Source organism: Halichoerus grypus, chromosome 2 (assembly GCF_964656455.1).
Source record: "Halichoerus grypus chromosome 2, mHalGry1.hap1.1, whole genome shotgun sequence".
Classification (NCBI taxonomy): domain Eukaryota; kingdom Metazoa; phylum Chordata; class Mammalia; order Carnivora; family Phocidae; genus Halichoerus; species Halichoerus grypus.
Genome location: NC_135713.1, coordinates 78,173,024 through 78,195,971, shown reverse-complemented (window position 1 = coordinate 78,195,971; position 22,948 = coordinate 78,173,024). Strand labels below are relative to the sequence as shown.

The 22,948-nt window shown below is 40.0% G+C and overlaps 1 protein-coding gene and 1 long non-coding RNA gene across 3 annotated transcripts in view; one reads left to right on the top strand and one right to left on the bottom strand.

Annotated features, from left to right (window-relative positions):
* On the bottom strand, positions 1 to 1,089 carry LOC144381108 (uncharacterized). Its single transcript, XR_013445678.1, has 2 exons — positions 1,029 to 1,089; positions 1 to 484 (listed from the first exon to the last, which is right to left on the bottom strand). It is a non-coding gene; the product is annotated as an uncharacterized LOC144381108 (long non-coding RNA).
* An 821-nt stretch (positions 1,090 to 1,910) lies between these two features.
* Positions 1,911 to 22,948, top strand: part of LNPEP (leucyl and cystinyl aminopeptidase) — an 81,959-nt gene continuing 60,921 nt past the window's right edge. For both annotated transcript variants that reach the window (XM_078067008.1, XM_078067010.1), the window contains exon 1: positions 1,911 to 2,109. In XM_078067008.1, the coding sequence (XP_077923134.1) occupies positions 2,091 to 2,109 (19 nt within the window). In that variant the 5' untranslated portion in view covers positions 1,911 to 2,090. The remainder of the gene's footprint in view (positions 2,110 to 22,948) is intronic.

Here is a 22,948-nt window from a genome sequence, read left to right as displayed (position 1 = left end):
TCTGTTCACATATGCACTCATAAATTATTTATTGCATACTTACTTTGGGTTAGGATACAGCCCTTAAAAAGGTAATAACCTTCCCTTCATGGAGCTTTCATTCTTGAGAGGGAGATTGATAATACTGAAACAACAAACAGAAGCATTGTTTCAGAGAGTGATGAGTGCTGTGAAGAAAAGCAGGGTCCAGGAGACTGTTTGTGGCTATTTTCCGTGTGTGGTCAGGGAAAGGCTCTCTGCAGAGGTGACATTTGAGTCAAGACCTAGAGGACAAGAAGATACCAGCAGGCAAAGTACCAGGCAGAAGGAATCATTCTTGCGCAAGGAACACGCAAGAGGGATGGTTAACAATGCTGGATAGAACTTGTGGACTTCCAGGAACTGCAAGAAGGCCTCTGTGGCCAAAGCTTCGTTAGCACGTGTAGAGGAGGATCCGGAGTTAGACCAGGAGTTTCGCTTTTATTTTAACTGCGATTGGTATCCACTGGAGGTTTTAAAGATGGAATGGAAAGGGGGTGATTTAATACAGTTGACATTTAAAAATACAATATTGCACTTCGATATCACTTCTTTAAAACCTAATTTCTAATTCCGTACGGGTCAAACGACGCCCCAGCCGTCCCTGTTTGCCCAGGCTGTTTGCGGCCGCCGCCGGCTTGTTTGCACCCGACGTCCTGCTTTTGACAGCTCCGGAGGAGTGTGTGACAGTTGGCAGGCGCAGTGAGGCACAGCCAGAGCCAAGTCGCTGCTGGGGCCAGGGCTGCGGGAGGGGAGGAAGGGAAGGAGGCTGTGGCGGCGCGCTGGGAGGGCCGAGGCTTTCACTGCGAGCGTAGCGGCGCGCCCACTTCGAACAAGGGATAAGGAAGCGGGCCCCTACGAACCCGGGGTCCCTGGGGCCCTGGTTGTTCCATCCCGAAGGTTCGCGGGGTAATGCCTGGATTTGACATTGAAAACAATGCTGGCTCGCGGTTGGAGGCAACGGCGCGAGTAGAGGAGGCAGGAGCAACTTAGAGAGTTTCCGCTTCAACTCGGTAGCTTCGCCTGGCCTGGCCACGGGCCCCTGCGGCTGCACCCACTGGAGCCGCAGGTGTTGATTTAAAGCTCGGCTCCAGCAGGCCTTCTGCTCATATATCGCGGCGCCCGCACCCCCGGCGAATCCAGCTCCAGGTTTTGTGATCCGCTTGCATGTAGAGGCCGCACCCTGAACTGCCCGCGCGGTAGGACTGGAACATGGGCATCTGGGGCCCTGCGGGGGTCCCCGCCCTCCCTTCCGTCTCCTGGCCTCCGACTGCTAGGGACCACTCTGGTGTGGGCGGGCAGCCCTTCCGGGATGACCCACAGCACCTGCTCCCTCTGGCCTTGGCGAAGTGAGCGATCTGGAGCCAGTCTCCGCAGGGAAACCGAAGCTTCGAATTCTGGGGAGCGACCTTCGCCCGGGGCGCCAGCTCTGCCTCCAGATCGCGGCCTCAGTGGCACCTCTCAGTGAGGCCTCTGTTCACCAAGCCGTCCGAATTAGCTATCCACTCACTCTCCATCACATCACCCTGATTTAATGCTCAGCGGGACATTTCTTTCAGTCTTGTGTGCCTTCTGTGTTTGTTTATTGTCCTGTCTCTGGAATGTCCACTACACGGGGCATTGGTCGTTGTTTTGGGGTGCAGTATCGGGTTCCCGGCGCCTAGGACCCGGCCGGGCCGGGATGCAGTGGGCCGTCATATTTGCTGAATGAGTGAATACTGTGCCCCAGTATTGAAGAGCCTGAGCGGCAGGTCTTCCTGGAGGGGCGTGGCTCTTTCAAGCCCCGCCCATGAGGCTGCCCCCACCTCTAACCCGCTCCTCCCCTTCCTCTCCCAGGAGTCGGCCTAGGGCTGTGAGGTGTTTTTCCCTCCGGCCTCCCTCGCTCTTTCTGCAGCTGTTGCAAAAACCCGGAGCAGCGGAACCTCAGAGCGGCGGAGCGGCGCCGGCCTTCTCGGCACCTCCCCGACAGCCCCTGGCGGCCGCGCTGGGCATGCTCAGTCGACAGGGCCGCTTCAGTTCTTGGAGTAGGAAGCTTGGGCGCTTCGGCTGTAAGGAACAGCGGCGGGGGGAAAATGGATCCCTTTACTAACGGTGAGTAGGCGAGCAGAGGCGTCGGGGTTGGTACTCTCTGGGGCGCAGAGGGACGTTGGCCGTCGGGACACGCGGGGTCGAGCTGCAGTCGCCGCCACCGTGGGTTTCCCACGAGGGTTTGAGGGCGGTGGAAGCGGACTGGGGGAGGCAGCTGGAGCCTGGAGGTGGCGGGGGGTTGCGGGCCGAGGCCGGCGCAGGACCGGGGGCTGGCGTGAAGGTCAGTGCCACCGTCTGCCGAGGGCCTGGGGGCGTCGGGTGCCTCCAGACCCGAAGCTGCGCTGCGTGGCCAGGTGGGCGAACAGCAAAGTTTGGGCTGCTTTGCGCAGAGGAGGCGAAAGTTGGCCTTCTGGGTTTGCCCCTGGAGAAGGTGGTGTCCGCCAAGGCTCTTCTGGCAGCAAGGGTTAAGCCTCAGCCACTGCCAAACCAAACTTGTGTGGTGCGCAAGGAGCTGTCCCCCGTTGTCCTTCCTCGAGTTGCCTGCGTGACTTTTCCTAATAGGGCGGGGGGGGGGTAGGGGGGGCTTGGCAGGTTAATTTAGTAGGAGGAAGGGAAACTTGCAGAAAGGCTTGCTTGGTCCTGCTCTGCCGAGGAGGTGCCTGCCCGCATTGTCACCCTCCTGTCTGTTGGTGAGGCACTCTGCAGGGCGTTCAAGCTTCCTTTCACGGGCTCCCGATAATACCAGTTTTTCAGTCGAAGACTCATTAAATATCAGGGGTCCGTCATGGTGATATCACAATGTGACATGAGGCGAGAGTCAAAGCAGGAGCCTGCAGGAAGCCCTGCCAACAGCCACAGCTCTTTACCGAATGGACAGAATAAATCCCACCCTAGTTAAAACCGATGGCTTTTGTTTGGACCAGAAGTGCCAGAGTCACAATACAGGGGTGAGAAGTCTTACCATTTTGTGGCGTTGAGGATATGGATTTCCTTTTGGGACAGAAAGTAGGGAGAATGCCAGTAAGGGAGAATTCACACTAAAATTAGACGATTCACTCTGTAGTTGACATGTATTTTCTTGCGGGTGGTTTGTTACTTCAGGTAGACAGTTTGTCGCATTAATAGAAGCCAGCATCTACTCCGGTTTAGGTGGGTCACTTGCCTCAAGAGATAGAGACATTGTCCACTATATCCCAAACCCTAGCCAGACTTTGTTGTATGCTGTTCATTCATAGGACTGCAAATTACTCATTATATTCTTCCCTGTCCCTAACTCAGAATGCTTTATTCTACTGCCATCTTCCTGTCTGTACTGTCTAATTAGGCTTAATGATGGCAACTTTAATTCTGAATTTTCTTTCTCATTCAGGTTCTATTTGTAATTTCTAAGGCTCTAAGAATAGTGGGGTAAAGTTACTAAGAGAATTAAGGAATACTGGAACTGAAAGTAAACTTAGAGACCATCTAGTATTTTAAGTGTAAAATATGTTTAATACAAATCATTAAATCCTTTCAAATGAATATTCCAAGGCTTTTTCTTTGTCCTAGGTAGAATACCTAGAGCTTCCATGTTTGTAGGATGTTAAATGTGAACTTTCACTTAAAAAAAATTCCGCACAAGGCTGAGTCACCGATTTGGTCAAGACTAGTGCTAGTTGATTTGGCAGACCTGTGCCTACAGAATTAAAATACATTCTCAGATCCTCCAACTGGGGTCTTTTCTCCCTTCTTAAAATATGTTCCTCCTGATGTTAATATTAATATTTGCAGATTGTCACATTTGAGAGGACGATGGAAAAGTCCCAGAGAGGTAACAAAGAGGGAGGAATGCTTCAATTTCTATGTAGGAAATTGGATTTTTAATCTTTTTCCTGTCTTCCAGATTTTCAGAATCTGCTGGAAACAGTTTGACGGTGCATCATTTTAGTTAATGTGTTAATCACTTGTTGAAGGCTTATCGAAGTGTCCTTTAACAAGGAACTAGAAACTACAACATCTAAAGTCAACCAAAAATTAGCTCCTAGCAACTTGAGGTGCTTTTTAGGTTTAAGGCTGACTGTTTATTTATTTCAGACCTTTTGAAGGATAGCTTAGAATTTTTCTAGTGTCTTTAAACGGGACTTGTTTAAGTATGTTTATCTTTGTACTTAATCCTATTGAGTACAAAGGATACATACAGCTAATTCTTCTCCCCTAGGTCTGAGTATTTTGATGCAGAGTATTTCATTATCCCTAGAATTTATAATTACAGGATTTATCAAGCTTGATCTTGGCTTTTGTTGCGCATTCGCCCTCTTCTAGTAAAATCTTCACCACGTACACTTTCTTATATATCCCTGCTTATAGAGAGGTGTGAGAGCTTAGCAAAACCAGTTTTAGCAGTTCCGAACCACTTGTCTTTCAATTAAAATGTTGTCAGTGGTTTCACGCTCTGACCTAGAAATTTGTAAAGGAGGCAGATTTAGTTTCTGTTTTGTCATTTTTGACTTTCAGTACTCATCTATTCCAGTAGGGCTTTCTGTACTTTCCCTGTTTTCCATCAAAACTTGCTGCTCCTGTGGCTCATTTGTCTTGGGCCCTCCCTGGTCTCTGCCTGCTGATAATGGGTTCATTTGATGAATATCCTATGTTAATCTGTCCAGGTAACATACTGCTTCAACCTATTTAATATGTGTATCTCCAGAAAGGGTTTTAAGAAGGGACCTTAGTGCCAGCAGTTCACATTTGGCTCAGGAGGTATTTTTGATCTTGCCCTTGGGAGGGGACTGCTGACTGTTACATACTACAGACTATATCCAGTCTGGCTTTGGATTCTTGGTGACTTTTTTATGGGGAGAAAGATATGCTGGACTAGTACTCAAGATTGGTTTGCCAGTAACTGTTATGTCCTGTTAGGCAGTTAGAGGTGAAACTCTTAGAAAATAGTCATTTATATATTACAAAAAAAACCAAAAAACACAAAAAAACCCAAAAAATTGATGGCAACTCTCTAGATGTTTTGATAGATGTACTAGATTAGGGCAAGTAGTTATCTGATGACTTTATTTCTCTTTATTTCTTTATTTCTTCTCCTTTACATGCAGGATTAGGGTATTTGAGAATAATTTAAGTTCACATTAAGGACTATAAACGTCAAGGCTCAGTCTTAGAATCTGATCAAGGAATTCTGAGGTTAGGGCTAGAAAAATGTGGGACTTCATTTTGAGGATACCAGAAGTATTCACCAGAAGGGAGATTTTGAGAACTTTATTAGGTCAGCAAATTCAGGATTTGGAAGCATATTGATGGAGAAGGCCTTTTTTTCCTGATACATACATATATTCATCATTTTTTTCTTATGAACAAAGTTCCCAGGAATCACTTTAGTACTACCGCCTGGTATATAACCAAACAAGGGGGATTTACCTGTCTTACAAACTATCTTTGTTTTTGTTTTCAGATTGACATCCAACTGGAACTATTACCCAGCTTCCAAAATGGGAAGTCTGGAGAACAAATTCGATATTCATGGGTTGTAAGGCAGTATCACATTGTGATTTCATCTTTTGATCTTACAAATAACAGTTGTCCTATAGCTATGCATTTCTTTTTTTAACAAAATAGCATCATCAGTCAAAAATATGAGCTTACCCCATTTTGTTTATATATATATTTTGTTCTATGATAAATGACCACATTGAAAGAAAATCCTTAAAATGGAAGATCATTGTTGCTCTGTGTAATGGAATATAAGTAAAAATATGTTTTTATCCTTCTGTCTTGAGTTTTCTATTTCAGTTAAGTGAAATAGGATTGTATAGAAGTCAGATGTTAACATCATTTAATATTCTAAGGTTGAGGCTGTAATTAGAAACTATCCAGTTTTTAAGGAAAGCAGTGGGGGGAAAGTCCTTTGTTTTGCATAACAATTTCCAAAAAAGTGTGTCTTGAGACAGATAGCATATTTTAGGGACGATTAAAATCAGTGATTTTTTTTTTTAAAGATTTTATTTATTTATTTGAAAGAGAGAGAGAAAGAGCACAAGCAAGGGGAGGGGCAGGCAGAGGGAGAAGCAGGCTCCCCACAGAGCAGGGAGCCTGACAAGGTGCTCCATCCCAGGACTCTGGGATCCTGACCTGAGCCGAAGGCAGATGCTTAACCGACTGAGCTACCCAGGCATGCCTAAAATCAGTGATTATCACTTATCTATAGATAGTGAGAGATGTAAGATACATAACCAGAAAGATTGGTTATAAGGAAATTATCATACAGAAAATAAGCCAGGGGTGATTTCCTTTTCAGTAATTCATTCAAACACTGTCTTTTGAATGCCCACTTACAGCTAGACTTTCTGCTGGACACACTTGCAGGAAACCCACAAACCTGTCAGCAGATAATGCCGACCTAAATAAGAGAAATGAAATGGAAAAATCTAGTTTTGTTTTCATGCTAATATAAAACTAAGAAATATAGTAGAAACAAAAAGGCATTAAAACTTTAAGATAGTTTTCTAATTGTGAAATAAATGTACAGAATTGTCTTTATAGCCTGTTCATGTAACATCTGTCACCAGTAGGTTCACATTTGTAATGATTCAGTGTAATACTTCTGTTAGGAAACAACAGCATTCTGAACCCTCTCTGTGAAAGTATTAGGAAATTGAGATATGAAGGAATTTAGCCAAGGTTACTCCTGAAGTTGTGATGGAGCTGGATTAGGCCCATGGCTCTTGGCGGTTGAGGTTAGGACAGTGTCACTGTGTTCTGTCTGTTAGTTACCTCATGTCTTAAAAACTGTAGGAGGTTGGAACTAGAGCTAATAATACTAGTAGATCTTTCCATAATATTATTGGAGCAACGAGAGAAAGTCTTTCTTTTTTTTTGAATTTGAATCCCTAGATATGTACATTTTCTGAGTGTTCACAAGAAACCAGGATTGGGAATCAAGGGAAATTTTGGAGCTTTTGTTCAGCAATTTGTGTATCTAGTGGCCTTTGTAAAGAAGGCTGCTCATTGCTGTGGTGTTTCTGTTCAGCAAATAGGACAGAAACAAAATAGTTTTTGTTCCTTAGTCTATGGAAGGATGGTTAGGATTCCCTTGTAACCTGATTCGTTGTAATCCATATGTAATTGTCTTGGGAGTACCTGTAGGACTTTGAATCCAAAGATCTTTAGGGAAAATTGGGACTTAAGAGAATTAGTGATGAAGATGAAAGAAATGTAGAGATTTAAGGTAAAGCGGGAAGCTGATAGGCAGAGATTTCCAAAATGGTCATATCTTGAGCCTTGCAAATCTTTGGCTGAGAAATGAGTTTAGTTTGGAGAGTAGGACACTGATGTATGAGGTTGAAAGATGGAGGAATTGGGGTTGGAAGGGGCAAGTAGATGGGACTGGTTAGACAAAAGCAGTTGAGAGATGAGGGGATGCGTGAGTTAAGACTAGCATTTGAAAGCCCTGGAAGGAGATAGAAAACATTTGCCACAAGTTAAATTATACTGTGTACTTCTCTCTCTGATAGTAAAAAAATTCATAGTCTCTTATAAGTTAAGACTGATCACTTTCCTGGGGGCGTCTGGCTGGCTCAGTTGGTACAAGCATGCGAATCTTGATCTCAGGGTTGTGAGTTCAAGCCCACACTGGGCGTGGAGCCTACTTTAAAAAAAAAAAAAAAGACTGTTCACTTTCCTGAATGTTTTAGATTTCAAGAAAAACATTAGCAAGAGGAATATAGAGCCATTCATTGACTTTGTAGGAGCATCGTGATCACAGTTTATATTTTTTAGTGCCTGGTTTGGCTTCACTTTTCTACTGATGCTTATGATTGAACAATGAACCAATTTAGTTTTTAAAAATTTCAGCCTTAGCATCTAAACTAGGAAGAAACCAGTTCATTTACCAAATAAAGAAAATTCAGGCTTCTAAGGGAGTTTGAAAAAACAATGGAGAAGCAAGTTCAATAATAAAAGACCCTTTGAAGTTCTTTTCCTTTAGTGTGTATGGCTTAATGAGGGTCTCCTGGGCATTCCTTCCACATATTTCATGAATGCGGCCACCAAAATAAAACTTAAGCTAATTGTTTGGACTTTTTGTAAATTGAGGGATTGGGTGGTCCAGAGTTTTCTCTAGACCCCTGGTGCTGTCCAAGGAGGCCAAGCCAGTGATCTGGGATGAAGGGAGGTAAAGGCTTCCTGATGCTTTTATGGGGAGCACTTCATAAGCTGGGCTAACAGGAGAATGGGAAGTGCAGTGAGAGAATGGGTACTTTTGTGGGTTGGGTGTGCTCCTTTCCTTCCTGGACCTTGCAGCAAGCAATGACCAGGACCGTGTGGTGGTGTTTCTTAGAACAACTGCCTCAGGTGTCATTCACTGGGCAAGAAAGCTTTGGGCCATGGTATTTCTCACAGCTGAAACTGTTATTTCATAAGATTTAAAAAAGTTGTTAGAACAGTCATCATCTCAGCAGCATTATACCATTCCCAGTTTCTTTTTAGAGGAAAAATGCATGGTGGTTAGTGGGAGTGATTGAGGACAGCTAAATGTTTTAAAGATCTTTCTTTAACTTGGTATTGATAGTTTGATTTGAAGATAGAAGTAGTGTAATCCTTGTCTAGTTTCGTCTCATTCCATAATTGTCAAAATGTCCTCAATAGTTAAGTAAGGGAGGCTGCTGTGGTCCTTGGAGCTTGGTGGAAGGAACTAGTATATTCAAGATTTATCAAAGTAATGTCCGTAAGTTTGGGCTGGTTCCCCTTTATACTTATTAGCAGTATTTTCTCTGCCCTTTAAACTAAATGCTAAGTACCTAAGCCCTTTGGGCCACTGACATTGTCCTTTTAGTATCTAGATTGGGTGGCTAGTTTAAAAAACAACTCAGATGAGTGTAGAGTATTGAGTGTTAGTGGGACTAAGAAATGCTTTGCTCTTTAGAATAGCAGCCTCCCTTCCATCTGTATCAGTACAGGCTACTGAGAGGCTTGATAAGTTTTTATTCGGAGGAAGTACACAGAAAAATAATTGAATGTAAAAGGAGGGTCCAGCCTGATTTGGGGATAAGATAATAGTGTTTTGAATTAGGTAGAAATAAGCAAATGTTCACTAAAGTGTGGCTTATTTTGCTCCAGGGCAGTTTATTGCAGTTGGGTACATAGCTCTATTTTAATTAATTGCCGATTCAGGAAACACTATTGAGATAAAGTCTTGAAGAATTCATGCATAGAAGCTTTTCTTGGCAGATAATGAAATGATAATGACCATTGGTAGACAGAAATGTGGTTACAATCCCAGACTTTTGGATAATTATCATATACATTTAAATGAGTTAATGATAGTCAAACTGACCCTCAGCAAGTTGTAAATTGATGTCAATGTTTTTGCTATGAAGATTCAAGATTATCATCTCCCTTGTATTTTACCAGTCTGATGAGTCAGATGGCAAAGTATTTCAAAATTATCAGCAAAATAGTTTTTTCAAATCTGACATCAGCTCTAGCAAATTTATTCACCAGTTGAAGTATTTTCTAACCCATAAGCTTTCTGCATATGTTGAAGAGTTCTCATACATTTTCTTTGCAGATCTCCATCAGTGTTATGCATTCTCTTTAAATCACTCACAGATATTCTTTAGACCTAAATCCATTTTTCATTTTAAATAAAGAATTATGATAGGTTAACATTCTTTGAAACTATATCCAAATAGTTGATGGAAGTAAAATAAACCTTTAGCTTTTGCTCTTCAGAAAGTATTTGCAGTTATGTAGATTTACCCGAGAGATTAATGAGCACAAATATTTAGACATCATTAACAGTTTCAATTACTTTTTACAACTAAGTGTTTCTCAGAGGTCCCCTGAGGATTGTCAAGGGCTGTGGGACCTATGTTATGAGGAAATTAAAAAAAAAAAACTATATCTGATAAAGATTATAAATTTGATTGGAGGACAAGTTGATATAAATATAAACATTATAGTAAATGATTTAGCTTAGAAAAGGAAAATGAAATTGAAAATTAAACTCAATAATTTTATTTTTACCCAAAGGATATTAACTTTTTTTTTTTTTAATGATTTTATTTATTTGTTTGACAGAGAGAGACACAGCGAGAGAGGGAACACAAGCAGGGGGAGTGGGAGAGGGAGAAGCAGGCTTCCCGTGGAGCAGGGAACCCCATGCGGGGCTCGATCCCAGGACCCCCGGATCATGACCTGAGCCGAAGGCAGACGCTTAATGACTGAGCCACCCAGGCGCCCCAGGATATTAGTTAACTTTTAAGGGAATGAAATGGCATATCTTTATGTGAATTCTGTTCATTATGACAGTATTCTGCACTGTTTGTATTCTTTAGTCTGGGATATCATGTTGCACTTGTTAACTTGATGTGTTTTAGGTATCCTCTAGCCAGAATTTTAACTAGAGTATTTCCTCTGTGGAGTCAACAGTGTTTCTGAATGGGGGTCGTTAAGTAGAATTAAATGATTATTATTAGGACTTTGTACATTATTATAAATTTTATATTTTCTCTTGGTTCTTTATTAATTTCATTCTAACTAACAACCAGAGAAAGTAAATGCAGGAGCGTGCGCGCGCACACACACACACACACACAGAATTTATTGTACAAAAAATTTTTTAGAAGATGAATGCTTTGGGCTTAAGTCTATTTTATTGAAACCAAGTAATACTGGGATTCAAATGTACTTAATTGTTTTCTTTTTTGTTGTTATTTTTCTTTTATTGTGAATTTCTTTTTACATCTTGCTAATAGCTTTTCTTTGTCTCTTATTTTCATCAAGACTAAAAATATTGCAAACCAAAATTAGTGCTCTACATTTCCTTGCTCCTTTCTTCTTTTGGGGATTCAGCAGTTGGGGTCAGAGAAGAAGCATAGAGGGAATATTTTAATACAAATTCTTGTTGCATACCATTTTACACTGTGTCAATTAACAAGTATTTTTTAAATTTGTTTTTGACAGGCCCCCACTTACCTCTTTTTAAAAAGATAATAGCTTTTATTTTTTTAAAGATTTTATTTATTTATTTGGCGGAGAGAGACACAGCGAGAGAGGGAACAGAAGCAAGGGGAGTGGGAGATGGAGAAGCAGGCTTCCCGCGGAGCAGGGAACCCCATGCGGGGCTCGATTCCAGGACCCTAGGATCATGACCTGAGCCCAAGGCAGATGCTTAACAAGACTGAGCCACTGAGGCGCCCCAAAAGATAATAGCTTTTAAGAAGATTCTCCTCTTAAATAAATATATTAAAATATACCTTCACTATGTGCTAACTTGTTCCAAGCTTTGTTCTTAAAGCTGGAGTACAAGTAAGAATATGCAGTATGGTCTCTGCATTTGGAAAACTTACATTCCAGCAGAATAAATTTTAAAAAGATGTATATGAACACACAAATTGGTACACTCTCTTTGAAAAAACTTGGTGGAGCACAGGTCCTATCCCACACTGCTTTCCTTAATTATATTTGGTTTTTATACTTTTATTTTTTTTTCATTTTAGAGATCTACCCATGAATCTACCTCCTTTTTATAAGACTACTGCATAGTGTAGCCTAATGGTGAAGAGTAATTCATACTGCCAGCATTCAAATCCTGGCTCCTCACTCACTAGCTCTGTGACTCTTACTTAAAGATATTACCAAGATGTTTTAGTAAGTTACGTTAAAAAACTAAAATGTGCATAGAAACTGAAAACCTTTTCTGATAACAGCTGAGATCTCGGAGACATGGTGGTTTGGGCATATTCCTGCCACAATGAGATTTTAAAAATTGGGAAACAAATGATATTTCATGTATCTTGTTTACGAAAGGCTGGAGGCCAGTATAGAAGGATTCTTTCCATTTCATATTTATTAACAATTATGCAGGAAGTGTTGCCTAAGAGTAGAGAACTATTCATTTCTACATTCAATTTAATTCTGGCTTACATGTGTTTTTCTGGTTCTGTCCAGCAAGTGTAAGATGCAACACCTTGCTATTTATACAAGTAGATCTTGTTTCAGTGTTAAATCAGGTATTAAATATGTGGGGTTGAAATAGTTTGGAATTTAAGACCAAAAGGGGTAGTGTTAACATGAAGGTATAGAATAAAGGTACTTCTTTAACTGGTAACATTGCCTGTATTTCATGGGCTTTGGGAATGCAAACAAACTTTAGTGTTCTCACAGAAGCTTAATAAGAAACTAGCTTTACTAGTGAATTTCAATTTCTGCTAGTACCGGTGACACCCTTATTTTATTATTATTTTGGCTGAATGAATGTAACTTGGCAGCTCCTTTTTGTCTCTGAGAATCTATTGTGAATTTCGGCAATTTACCTCCCTACCTCCACCCTGCCAGAAGTCTCTGGGTCTGTCGTTCGTTTGTTTTTTCTCACAAAGATAATATCCTGAACTTCTGAATCATATAAGGTAGTGATTTTGACTAAAGAGCAAGGTGAGGGAGGTAAGGAATAATCCTTTAAGTGTTTGGTGGCTATCTGGGTGGATTGCATGGGAATGGAGTAGAGGCATTCCTCTCCTGAGTCACAGCTGTTCCTGGGAAACCTCAGCATTAAGAAGATCGTGTTTTCCCACAGGAGTAAGTTACTGGAGTTCACATTTCTGCCCAAGAATGTCCAAAGAGGCAGAAATGGTATATTATGAAAGCAGAAGTACCACTTGTTTAGAACTCCATTTTCTCAATGGTGAAAACCACATTTCCAGTTCTCCATATATGTACATGCTTCTTCAGGCAGGAACCATCAATTACATATGACAGAAAAAATACGGTTGTCTTATATTTGGTTCCTACTAGAGTTGGCACCCAGCGTAATACCCCATATGTTAGATGCTCATTAAATGTTACCTGAGACTAATGTGACTTCAAACAACTCCAAAACAAACTTTAAGTAACAATTGTGTTTTTGTTTTTACTCTTTTAATTTTGTTTTTTTTTCCCCAAGGAAAGTTGAATTTCAGTGCTCATTTCCCTTTTCTATATATTTCTCTCTAGCAAATAGAGTAATTCCAAATCACTTTTTCTGAATATTCTTATCAGTGTTCATTCAGCTTTCCTTGCCACTAAAATGCCTTTTGAGTACTTGCTGTGTTTTAGACCCTGTGCTTTGTACAGGGAAGATAGTGCTAAATGAGAAATGGCTTTAGTGTTTGAGGGGAAGGAAGATGAAGGTTAGCGGGAGGGATTCTCTTACTCTGAAGTATTTTCAGAATCAAAATTAGAGAATGACCCAATATTTTCCTTCTTCTTTCATCTTCTGTGCTTATTGCATCGCTAGAGAGCTGCTTTGCATTTGAGACCAGAGTGATGCAGTGAAATCAATTTCTCTTCCTGCCAGTGCTGTGGGCCTTCTGGCTGACCTGTTCTTGGGGTACTTTGTCTTTCATTAGAGAGCCACAAAAACAAATACCAAGCCAATTAGAAGGGACTCTTAAAAAGGAATTTCCTGTTATCCCAGAATTGGTAAAAAGGCATGAATTGGTCTGCCTAAGAATTCAAGTGGCCTCAGGGATAAAGTAGGGGAAGCTCCGCCATTGAAAGGCAGGGTGCTCTGTTGGGTGACACAACAGAGTAACTAATGGTCTGAGTTACTGTAGTACAGTATGAGCTGAGATATGAAAGCATGAATTTTAGACATGACACCAACCAGGAGGAGAAACTGGATGTTTCTTTCCTGATGTGAAAGGATAAAAAATGACATTTTGAGAAGAACAAAACCTTAACTCCTTAGTGGCCCAATAACATAAATTATGATATGTAAACTGTGAAGACATTTATTCAGCATCTCCTTCCCCTTTAAAATAAATCTGCATTCCCCCCTTACTCAGTATATTTATGGAGTTATTATTTAGAAATGGTATAGGCAGTGTATTAACTCAGCCTGCCATAACAAAAAACTATACGACCAGGTAGCTTAAACCAAAGAAATTTTATTTTCTTACAGTTGTGTTTAGAAGTCCAAGATCAAGGTGCCAGCATGGTTGGGTTCTGGTTCTTCCTGGCTCTCCTTCATGGAGAGAAGCCTTGGCCGCCTTCTTGCTTCATCCTCACTTGGCTTTTCCTTTGTGTGCAGAGCTCTGTGTCTCTCTCTTCTTATAAGAACACCAGTCTTAGCAGCCCCACCTTGATGACCTCATTTAACCTTAGTTATCTCTTTAAAAGCCCTGTCTCCAAGTATAGTCACATTGGGGGTTAACACTTCAATGTGTGAATTTGGGGGGGAATAGGGAGTCATCCTTTTGGATAGTTTATCTCAAGGTAAAGAAGATTGTGTTTTTCTATAGGCACAAATTATTGGAGTCTACATTCCTTCTAACTGAGGATGCTGAAAGGAACAAACGGTTCAGTTCTTTTTTTCTGGACCCAGGAATCCAGGATGATTCAGAACCCCTTATCCCTTCCTGCCCTCCTATAAAGTTATGCAGACCGCCTATATATTTATTTTTCTTACTTAATGTATTTTACTCTATATGCCTTTTCAAACAGTATAATGAAACTGCAGTGCTTGAATTATGGTATCTGGAGAGTCGGAAATTTTTTCTTTATCTTTGAAGGCAAGAGTTATGCTTCTCAAATCTTTTGGTATCAGGACCCCTTTTATACTCTTAGAAATGATTGTGAACCCCTAAGTGATTTTGTTTATATGGGCTATATCTCTAGATATTTACTGCAGTAGAAATTAGCACTGAAATTTTTTAAAAAATAAAAATAAATTAATACAATAAAAAACCTTTTACGTGTTAACATAAATGAGTTTTTTTTTTTTAAAGATTTTATTTATTTATTTGACAGAGAGAGAGACAGTGAGAGAGGGAACACAGCAGGGGCAGAGGGAGAGGGAGAAGCAGGCTTCCCGCAGAGCAGGGAGCCGGATGCGGGGCTCGATCCCAGGACCCTGGGATCATGACCTGAGCCAAAGGCAGATGCTTAATGACTGAGCCACTCAGGCACCCCAACATAAATGACATTTTTAAGTGAAAAAAAGCTATCCTCCAAAACAAATTAGTGAGAGCAATTATCTTATGTCATTGCAAATCTCTCTAATGTCTGGCTTAATAGAAGACAACTGGGTTTTCAGATTTGCTTCTGTGTTCAATCTGTTGTATCATGTGTTGTGTAGCCCGTGGAAAACTCCACTGTATACTTATGAGAGAATGGGAATGAAAACGGCAAATAACATCTCAATATGAAAACAGTTTTTGGCCTTGAGGGCCACTAAAAGAGTATCAGGGATTCCCAGGGGTACCCATACTGCACCTTGAGAACTGATACTTTAAACATTAAACCTGCTTTTACAGGGCCGGGAGAGGAATGCCTTCGCAGTCTATAGCAGGTAGAAAGCGGAGCTGTTGGAATTGGGCAGCAAGTGTCTTAAGATAGATCTAGGTCATAGGAGGAGGAAATGTTCTAGCCAGGCATATCTGACGAGCCACACCTCAAGATGCCTCGGTTATTTGAGGACTCTAAGGTCATTTTATTCCAGCCCTGGATGGTTTTTGGGAGGACATAAATTTTTAAAAATGATTAAATTATCTTTTAAAAAATTGATTTTTATCTATTTTCTGTTTATACCTGTAGGATTTTTCAACAAGCTGCCCCTCTTTCTCAATACACCCTCCCTCCAACATACACTTAATATGGATACATTATTTAACTCCTCAGTCCTTGAGTGAGGTCTTAGACTTATCTTAATTATAATGAATTAAAGGCCTACAAAGTTCAATTATTTTTGTTTTCTGTTTGTCTTTAACTATGGAGTCCAGAATGAAACAAAACCCTTTGTACCATACTTGCCCCATCATAGAATGATCTAGACCTTTAAGAGAACTGAAGTCAACCTTCTTTTTTTCTCTGGGCTCTTTGGGGCCATGAGTAACTAGGACTGATCTACTTAAAACTGTCTTGCCCCCAAAATAAGACATGGTAAACCGTGATCACATGGAAACATGGAAACCCTGGCATGTACACATAAGTTCAGCCAACTTGAGCTAGAGTTCTAGAAAAATAGGTAATAGACCCACCCATGCTAACACATCTATTTGAAGTACTTTGAAATAGTTATTAATATTAAAGAGAAAACCTTTAACTCTGGGTGTTTATAGTAAGTGTCAGGAATACTTTTAAAAACAGGTCATGATCCTGGGGTCCTGGGATCAAGCCCCACGTCCCGCTCCCTGCTCAGCGGAGAGCCTGCTTCTCCCTCTCCCTCTGCCTGCCACTCTGCCTACTTGTGCTCTCTCTCTACCTCTCTGTCAAATAAATAAATAAAATCTTTAAAAAAACCAAAAAAAAAAAAACCAAAAAAAAAAAAACAGGAGACCTTTTATGCTTCCTTTGTGTGAGTGGACAAAAAGTAATTTTGTAACAAAGTCCTGAAGTCTGGTGGGTGAATGTGTAGTTATTGTTCAAATAAACCTCTCAAATTGGCCTTTTTATAATTAAAATCAGAGTACCAAAGTGTTGCATATTCCTGATTCTTGGTGTTACATTTTTTCAACTTAAAGCAAAACAAAAAAGCTTTATATAATTTATGCCTCCCTCCATCCTCATTCCTAGGCAGTTACTGACCTGCTTTGTGTTACTACAGATGAGTTTATTTTCTACTTTTATAGACTATTTAAAAAGATTTTATTTATTTATTTGACAGACCGCGCAAGCAGGGGGAGCAGCAGGGAGAGAGAGGCAGATGCTTAACCTACTGAGCTACCCGGGTGCCCTTAACCTTTATAGAATTTTATGTAAATAGAATTATATAGATTTTGTATAAATGGAATCATGCACTGTCTTTTTGGCCTGCTTTTTTCACTCAGTATAATTTATTTTGAAACTCATCCATGTAATATCAGTAGTTCTTTTTTTCTTTTTTCTTTTTAAATTGCTGAATAGTATTCTATTGTATTGATATATCATTTGTTTGTCCATTCACCTCTCAATGGATGTTTGTTTCCAGTTTGAGTTATTATAAAGCTGTTGTGAACACTCAAATACAAGTTTCTGTGTAGACAATTTGTTTTTGTTTCTCTTAGTTAAGTACCTAGGAGATGATTGATAGGGTCATTTGGTAGCTATATGTTTTAACTTTTAAAGAAACTGCCAACTGTTTTCCAAACTGGTTTTACCTGGGGCGACTGGGTGGCTCAGTCGTCTGCCTTCGGCTCAGGTCATGATCTCAGGGTCCTGGGAATGAGCCCCGCATTGGGCACCCTAGCAGGGACGTTGCTTCTCTCTCTCTCCCTCTGCCGCTCCCCCTTTGTGCTCTCTCACTCTCTCTGTCAAATAAATAAAATCTTTAAAAAAACTCCAAGAACTGGTTTTACCATTTCACATTTCCATCAGCAGTGTATGAGAGTGCTTATTCTCCACATCCTTGCCAAAATTTGGTATGATTACTTTTTTTAATTTTAGCCAATCTAGTGTGTGCATAGTGGTATCTCAGTGTGGTTTTAATTTCATTTCCCTGATGACTACTGATGTTGAACATATTTTCATAATTTTTTTTGGCCTTAGTTCATCTGTTTTTTTGTGACATGGCTGTTCAAATCTTTTTGCCCAGTTATTGAGTTACAAGGGCTGTTTATGTATTTTGGGTACATGTTTACACAAAGGTATTTTAAAAAAAAGTTACACAAATGTGTAATATATATAACACATGTATAACACGTGTATCATATATATTACACAAACATACAATAATAGTTCCATATATATAAAAAAAATAAAGATGTTACTCTTTCATTTCCGGTTTCCATAGTTTTCTGTTAAGAAACCCATGGAGGCAGGGCGCCTGGGTGGCTCAGTTGTTAAGCATCTGCCTTCGGCTCAGGTCATGATCCCAGGGTCCTGGGATCGAGCCCTGCGTCAGGCTCCCTGCTCGGTGAGAAGCCTGCTTCTCCCACTCCCCCTGCTTGTGTTCCCTCTCTAACTGTGTCTCTCTCTGTCAGATAAATGAATAAAATCTTTAAGAAAAAGAAAGAAAGAAAGAAATCCACGGTGGGATGGCTGGCTGGCTCAGTCCATAGAGCATGCGACTCTTGATCTCTGGGTCATGAGTTTGACCCATGGGGCGTAGAATTTACTTTAAAACAAAAACAAAACCAAAAAAACTCATGGTAATTTGAACTGGTATTACCTTATATGTAATAAGTCACTTTTTTTTCCTAGCTGGTTTCAAGTTTTTCTTTACTTTTGGTTGTTAGCAGTTTGATTGTTTGGGTCTTGGTTTCATTGTCTTTGGACTTTTTTTCCCTTTTTTTTTTCATTGAACTTCTTGAATTTATAAATATATGTCTTTCACCATATTTGCAAAGTTTTGGGCCATTATTTCTTTTTTTTTTTTTAAAGATTTTATTTATTTATTTGACAGAGAGAGACACAGCGAGAGAGGGAACACGAGCAGGGGAAGTGGGAGAGGGAGAAGCAGGCTTCCCATGGAGCAGGGAGCCCCATGTGGGGCTCGATCCCAGGACCCTGGGACCATGACCTGAGCTGAAGGCAGACACTTAACGACTGAGCCACCCAGGCACCCCTGGGCCATTGTTTCTTGATAATTTTTCTGTCTCAGTATTTTTTTCCTGTCATTCTGGGACTCCCAATTACATATATATTAGTCCTTTTGTTACTTTCTTACAGGTCCTTGTGGCACTGTTCATTTTTTTTCTCAATCTTTCTTTCCTTTTCTGTGGGTTCTTCAAATAGAGTAATTTGGTTGTAAGAAGTATTTATTGTCTGATACGTAAATCATAATCAAAATTGACTGTTAGTTGTGCTCGTAAACCCCCTGAAAAATAGCTGGAGTAGAGCTGCAGTGAAACTTGGTTCAGTGAAGAAATCTAAAGTAAAACCTAAAAAAAAATCCCACACAATATGATTTGCTGTAAACTTTTAAGTTGCTAATTGAAATGTATTTTTAAGCAAATTGGCCAATTTGGTGTTTGGGGTATGGAGGTGTCATTTTCTATATTAGTAGTCTTTTATCTGTTAGGACAGTGAGTTCTGTTTCCCAACAAAGAGCAGTGCAGTCATTTTTTCCCAATGATGACTGTGTTGAGACCAGTCTTTGTAAGAAGATGGGAAAGTAATAAAATGTGTTAGAAATACTTGCATTAAAAAAACAAATTTTAAGAATTGGTGAAGTGTCTTCTCTTAGCCAGAAAACTCCTATATTTATGATTATGCAGAGTCTGTCATCCCAAGTATCATGTTTTCTGGTACCAGGATTCAACTAGTACTGCAGCGTAGAAGGAGACAGGAAATTGATTTTCTCAAAAAATCAGGTATAGAACAATGTGAGAAATTTCCCTAAAAATATAATTTTTTCGATCATATCTAGTCTCTGTTTTGTCTGAGATCAGGATGGAACCATGTTGCTCAGTCTTGAACTGTCAGCCTCTCTGTTCAATTTTAATATGTTCATTTTTCTTCTTCTGGTTTGGACTTAAAGTCTTGAGAATTCATTTTATTATGAAATGTAAAAACTCATTTTTTAAAAAACATATTATAGTTCTTTTCTCTTTTTGAAGGGGAAAGAATATCTAGAATAAAGTAATAGCTGTAGCATCTTGTAGACTTGCTCCTTAGGTTGATGAGCGCTTGTACAATGTTCCAAAGTTCCCTATTATCTGAAAAGGACTCTTAAAACAAAACAAAACAAAACAAAAACAAAACAAAAAAACTTGTCTACCATGGCACAAGAAGAAATTACTTCTCTGAGGTTGCTTAACCATTTCCTGTAAGTCTGAGAAAGTGGTTGTTTTCAAAATCATTGAGCTGAATTTGGGTAGAACTAAACTTAGCTGAACAGTTCTGTGGGTTAAATTTGCTCATTGTTTCACTTCCAATTTCCTTGTAGAAAAGTTAAAATTTAAAAATTAAAAAAAGTCTTAGTTTCATTCATTTTTACTAACCAGCTGAGTAACTTTGAAGAAAAATTAATTATCTGTAAAATATAATAGGTTTAAAGGGTCTCATAAAAAGCTTTTAGTTTTCTAAAGTAGCAAACAAAGTAAAGTTTCAGTAAAATGGGTATTATATTTGGATAATTTCATAATCCTTTTTTTTTTTTAAGATTTTATTTATTTATTTAATTAACAGAGAGAGAGACACAGCGAGAGAGCGAACACAAGCAGGGGGAGTGGGAGAGGGAGAAGCAGGCTTCCCGCCCAGCAGGGAGTCCAATGTGGGGCTTGATCCCAGGACCCCGGGATCATGACCTGAGCCGAAGGCAGTTGCTTAACCAACTGAGCCACCCAGGCGCCCCGATAATTTCATAATCCTAATGAGTGGGAGAAAGTTCACTTTACTGCCTATGATGAAGTCATAACAGGGAATGTAATTGGGCAAAATCAAATAGCACTTTTTGAGTACCTACTAAATGCCTGGCAGACAGAGTTGTGGAAACCATAGTGCAGTGTCTGACACACGGTGGTAGTTGTATCAATCTCTGGCACCGTCCTAACCCTCTCTGTAGCTCTTCAGCTCTGACCTAGAGGTGGCTCTGTGACCACCCCAGATCCAGAGGCTGCAAAGACATGGGGCTTTTCTCTGGCACATGGGACCTGGTTTGACATTCCCCGGACTATTGCTAGTCATGGCACATGGCCTAGAAGGGATTAGCTACTACAGTCAGAAAAATGTAGGTTTGAAATTTGGCCATGCCACTTACCAGCAAGTTATTTGACCTCTCTGATTCTCACTTCTTCATCTATAAAATGTTGTGGGGATTAAATGTTGTGGGGATTAAATCTCAGTTTTGTCTTAAGGGATAGATTAGTCTGTAAGAATTATACACCACGATATTAATAGCTTACTATGTGGGTGATGGATAAATCACTCATCTTTGCTGTGTAACAAATGAGATGACATATGTAAAATGCTGACTAATAATACCAAAAGCTAATAATTATTTAGCACTTTAGTATGTGCTAGGCTCTGTTCTAAATGCTTTACACATATCTTTAATTCTCACAACTCAGTGAGATAGGTACCATTATTATCTCCATTTTACAAATGAGCAAATTGAACTTGGGAAGATGAAATAACTTGTTCAAGGTTACAGAGGAAGTGACAGAACACTCCAGTTTCAGAGACATTCTTAACTACTCTGCTGTGCCCAAGCTCATTGTTAGCGCATGCTAAAGCCCTTAGTGAATGTTGGCTTTTATCATCATCATTATTGGTGGTGGCATTAAGATGGTGGTTGTGATCATGAACTCGGTCTTACTTTTTTCATTGTCTGAAATGGTCCTGTACTAAGACCCAAGGCAGAGCGTCCTCATCTATCAATGAGGGAGTAAGAAACTATGAAGTCGTATACTTCAAGGCCCTTGGGCTTTGGAGGAAAAGCCCACACAGTTGCACACAGCTGCACACAGTTTTTGTATAAAGAATGCTGTGTGTTCTGCATACCAGGTGTTCTGTTCTAATGGGTCAGAGTTGAAGTCTGACCATGAGGCCCTGCTTGTGTTCCCATTTCCAAGATGTCATAGAATCATAGAACTTTTTTTTTTTTTTTTAAAGATTTTATTTATTTATTTGACAGAGAGAGAGATAGCGAGAGCAGGAACACAAGCAGGGGGAGTGGGAGAGGGAGAAGCAGGCTTCCTGCCGAACAGGGAGCCCGATGTGGGACTCGATCCCAGGACCCTAGGATCATAGAATCATAGAACTTTTATGTACAGTGTAATCTCAGTTTTGTCTTAAGGGATAGATTAGTCTGTAAGAATTATACACCACAATATTAATAGTTTACTATGTGGGTGATGGATAAATCACTCATCTTTGCTGTGTAACAAATGACAAAACTTAATGGCTTAAAATAATAACCATTTTATTTGCTCCCAATTTTGTAGGTCAACAATTTGTACTGGGCTCAGCTGGATGTTTCTTCCAATGGTCTTGCCTGAGGTCACTTGTAGCAGCCGTCATTTAGCAGCTTAATTTGGAGCTGGCAGATTTAAAATAGCTTAACTGGCGTATCTGGCAGTTGGTGCTGCCTGTTGGCTGGGCTTGTTTTTCCAACGTCGTTCCTCATCCACAGGGAGGCTAACTCAGATTTATGCTCATGAGCCTTTCAGGTCAGTAGAAGAGAAATAATGAAAGCGACAAGGCCTCCTAAAGCTAGGGTTGGAAATTTTATAGTGTCACTTCTGCATTCCATTGACAGAAGCAAGGTTTAAAGCCATTAGATTCAAGGGGTGGAGATAGAGACTCCACTTCTTAATAGGAAGTCCAATGGAAGGTCAGTAGCAAGTTCTGTCCTGGTATCCCAGTTACTTGATTTCACCGTCCAGGGCCATTTCTAAAACACCCCAACAGTGTTGGTAATTTTTCATCAGTTCATTAACTTCAGATCTTGAGAAATTAAAGTATGATCTGTACATGTTTGAGGGGGTTTTCCTTTTTTTATACATATAAAAAGTAGAAAATATAGATAATAAAAACACCCAACATACCCAGAAATAACCTCCCAGAAATAACTGGTATTAACATTTTTATTTACAGTGTATCCAACGGATGAATATTTATTTACTTAAAATTCTGTAACCACCCGCCTCTTAATACGATACTTTGAACACCTTTCCATGTTTAAAATAGAAGTAAATAACTTTTATGATGTAAATAATTTTTATGTCTGCCTAGTATTTTACTAGGTATTAATATACCTATCCCCTATTGTTCCATACTTAGATTGTTTCCTTTTTCTTGCTGTGTAAACAAGACAGCTGTAAACATTCTTATATATACATCTTTCTGCAGTTACTCATGGGATGCATTTCTCTTGTGGAGTTACTTGGTCAAAGACTATATTTTAAGTTTTGAAATGTATTGATGAGACATGATTTTAAACATTCTGTGGTTTAATTTCATCAGTAAGTATAACTGCAGAGCAAAGTTCTTAAGTGTTATAGTAAAATTATTCTTT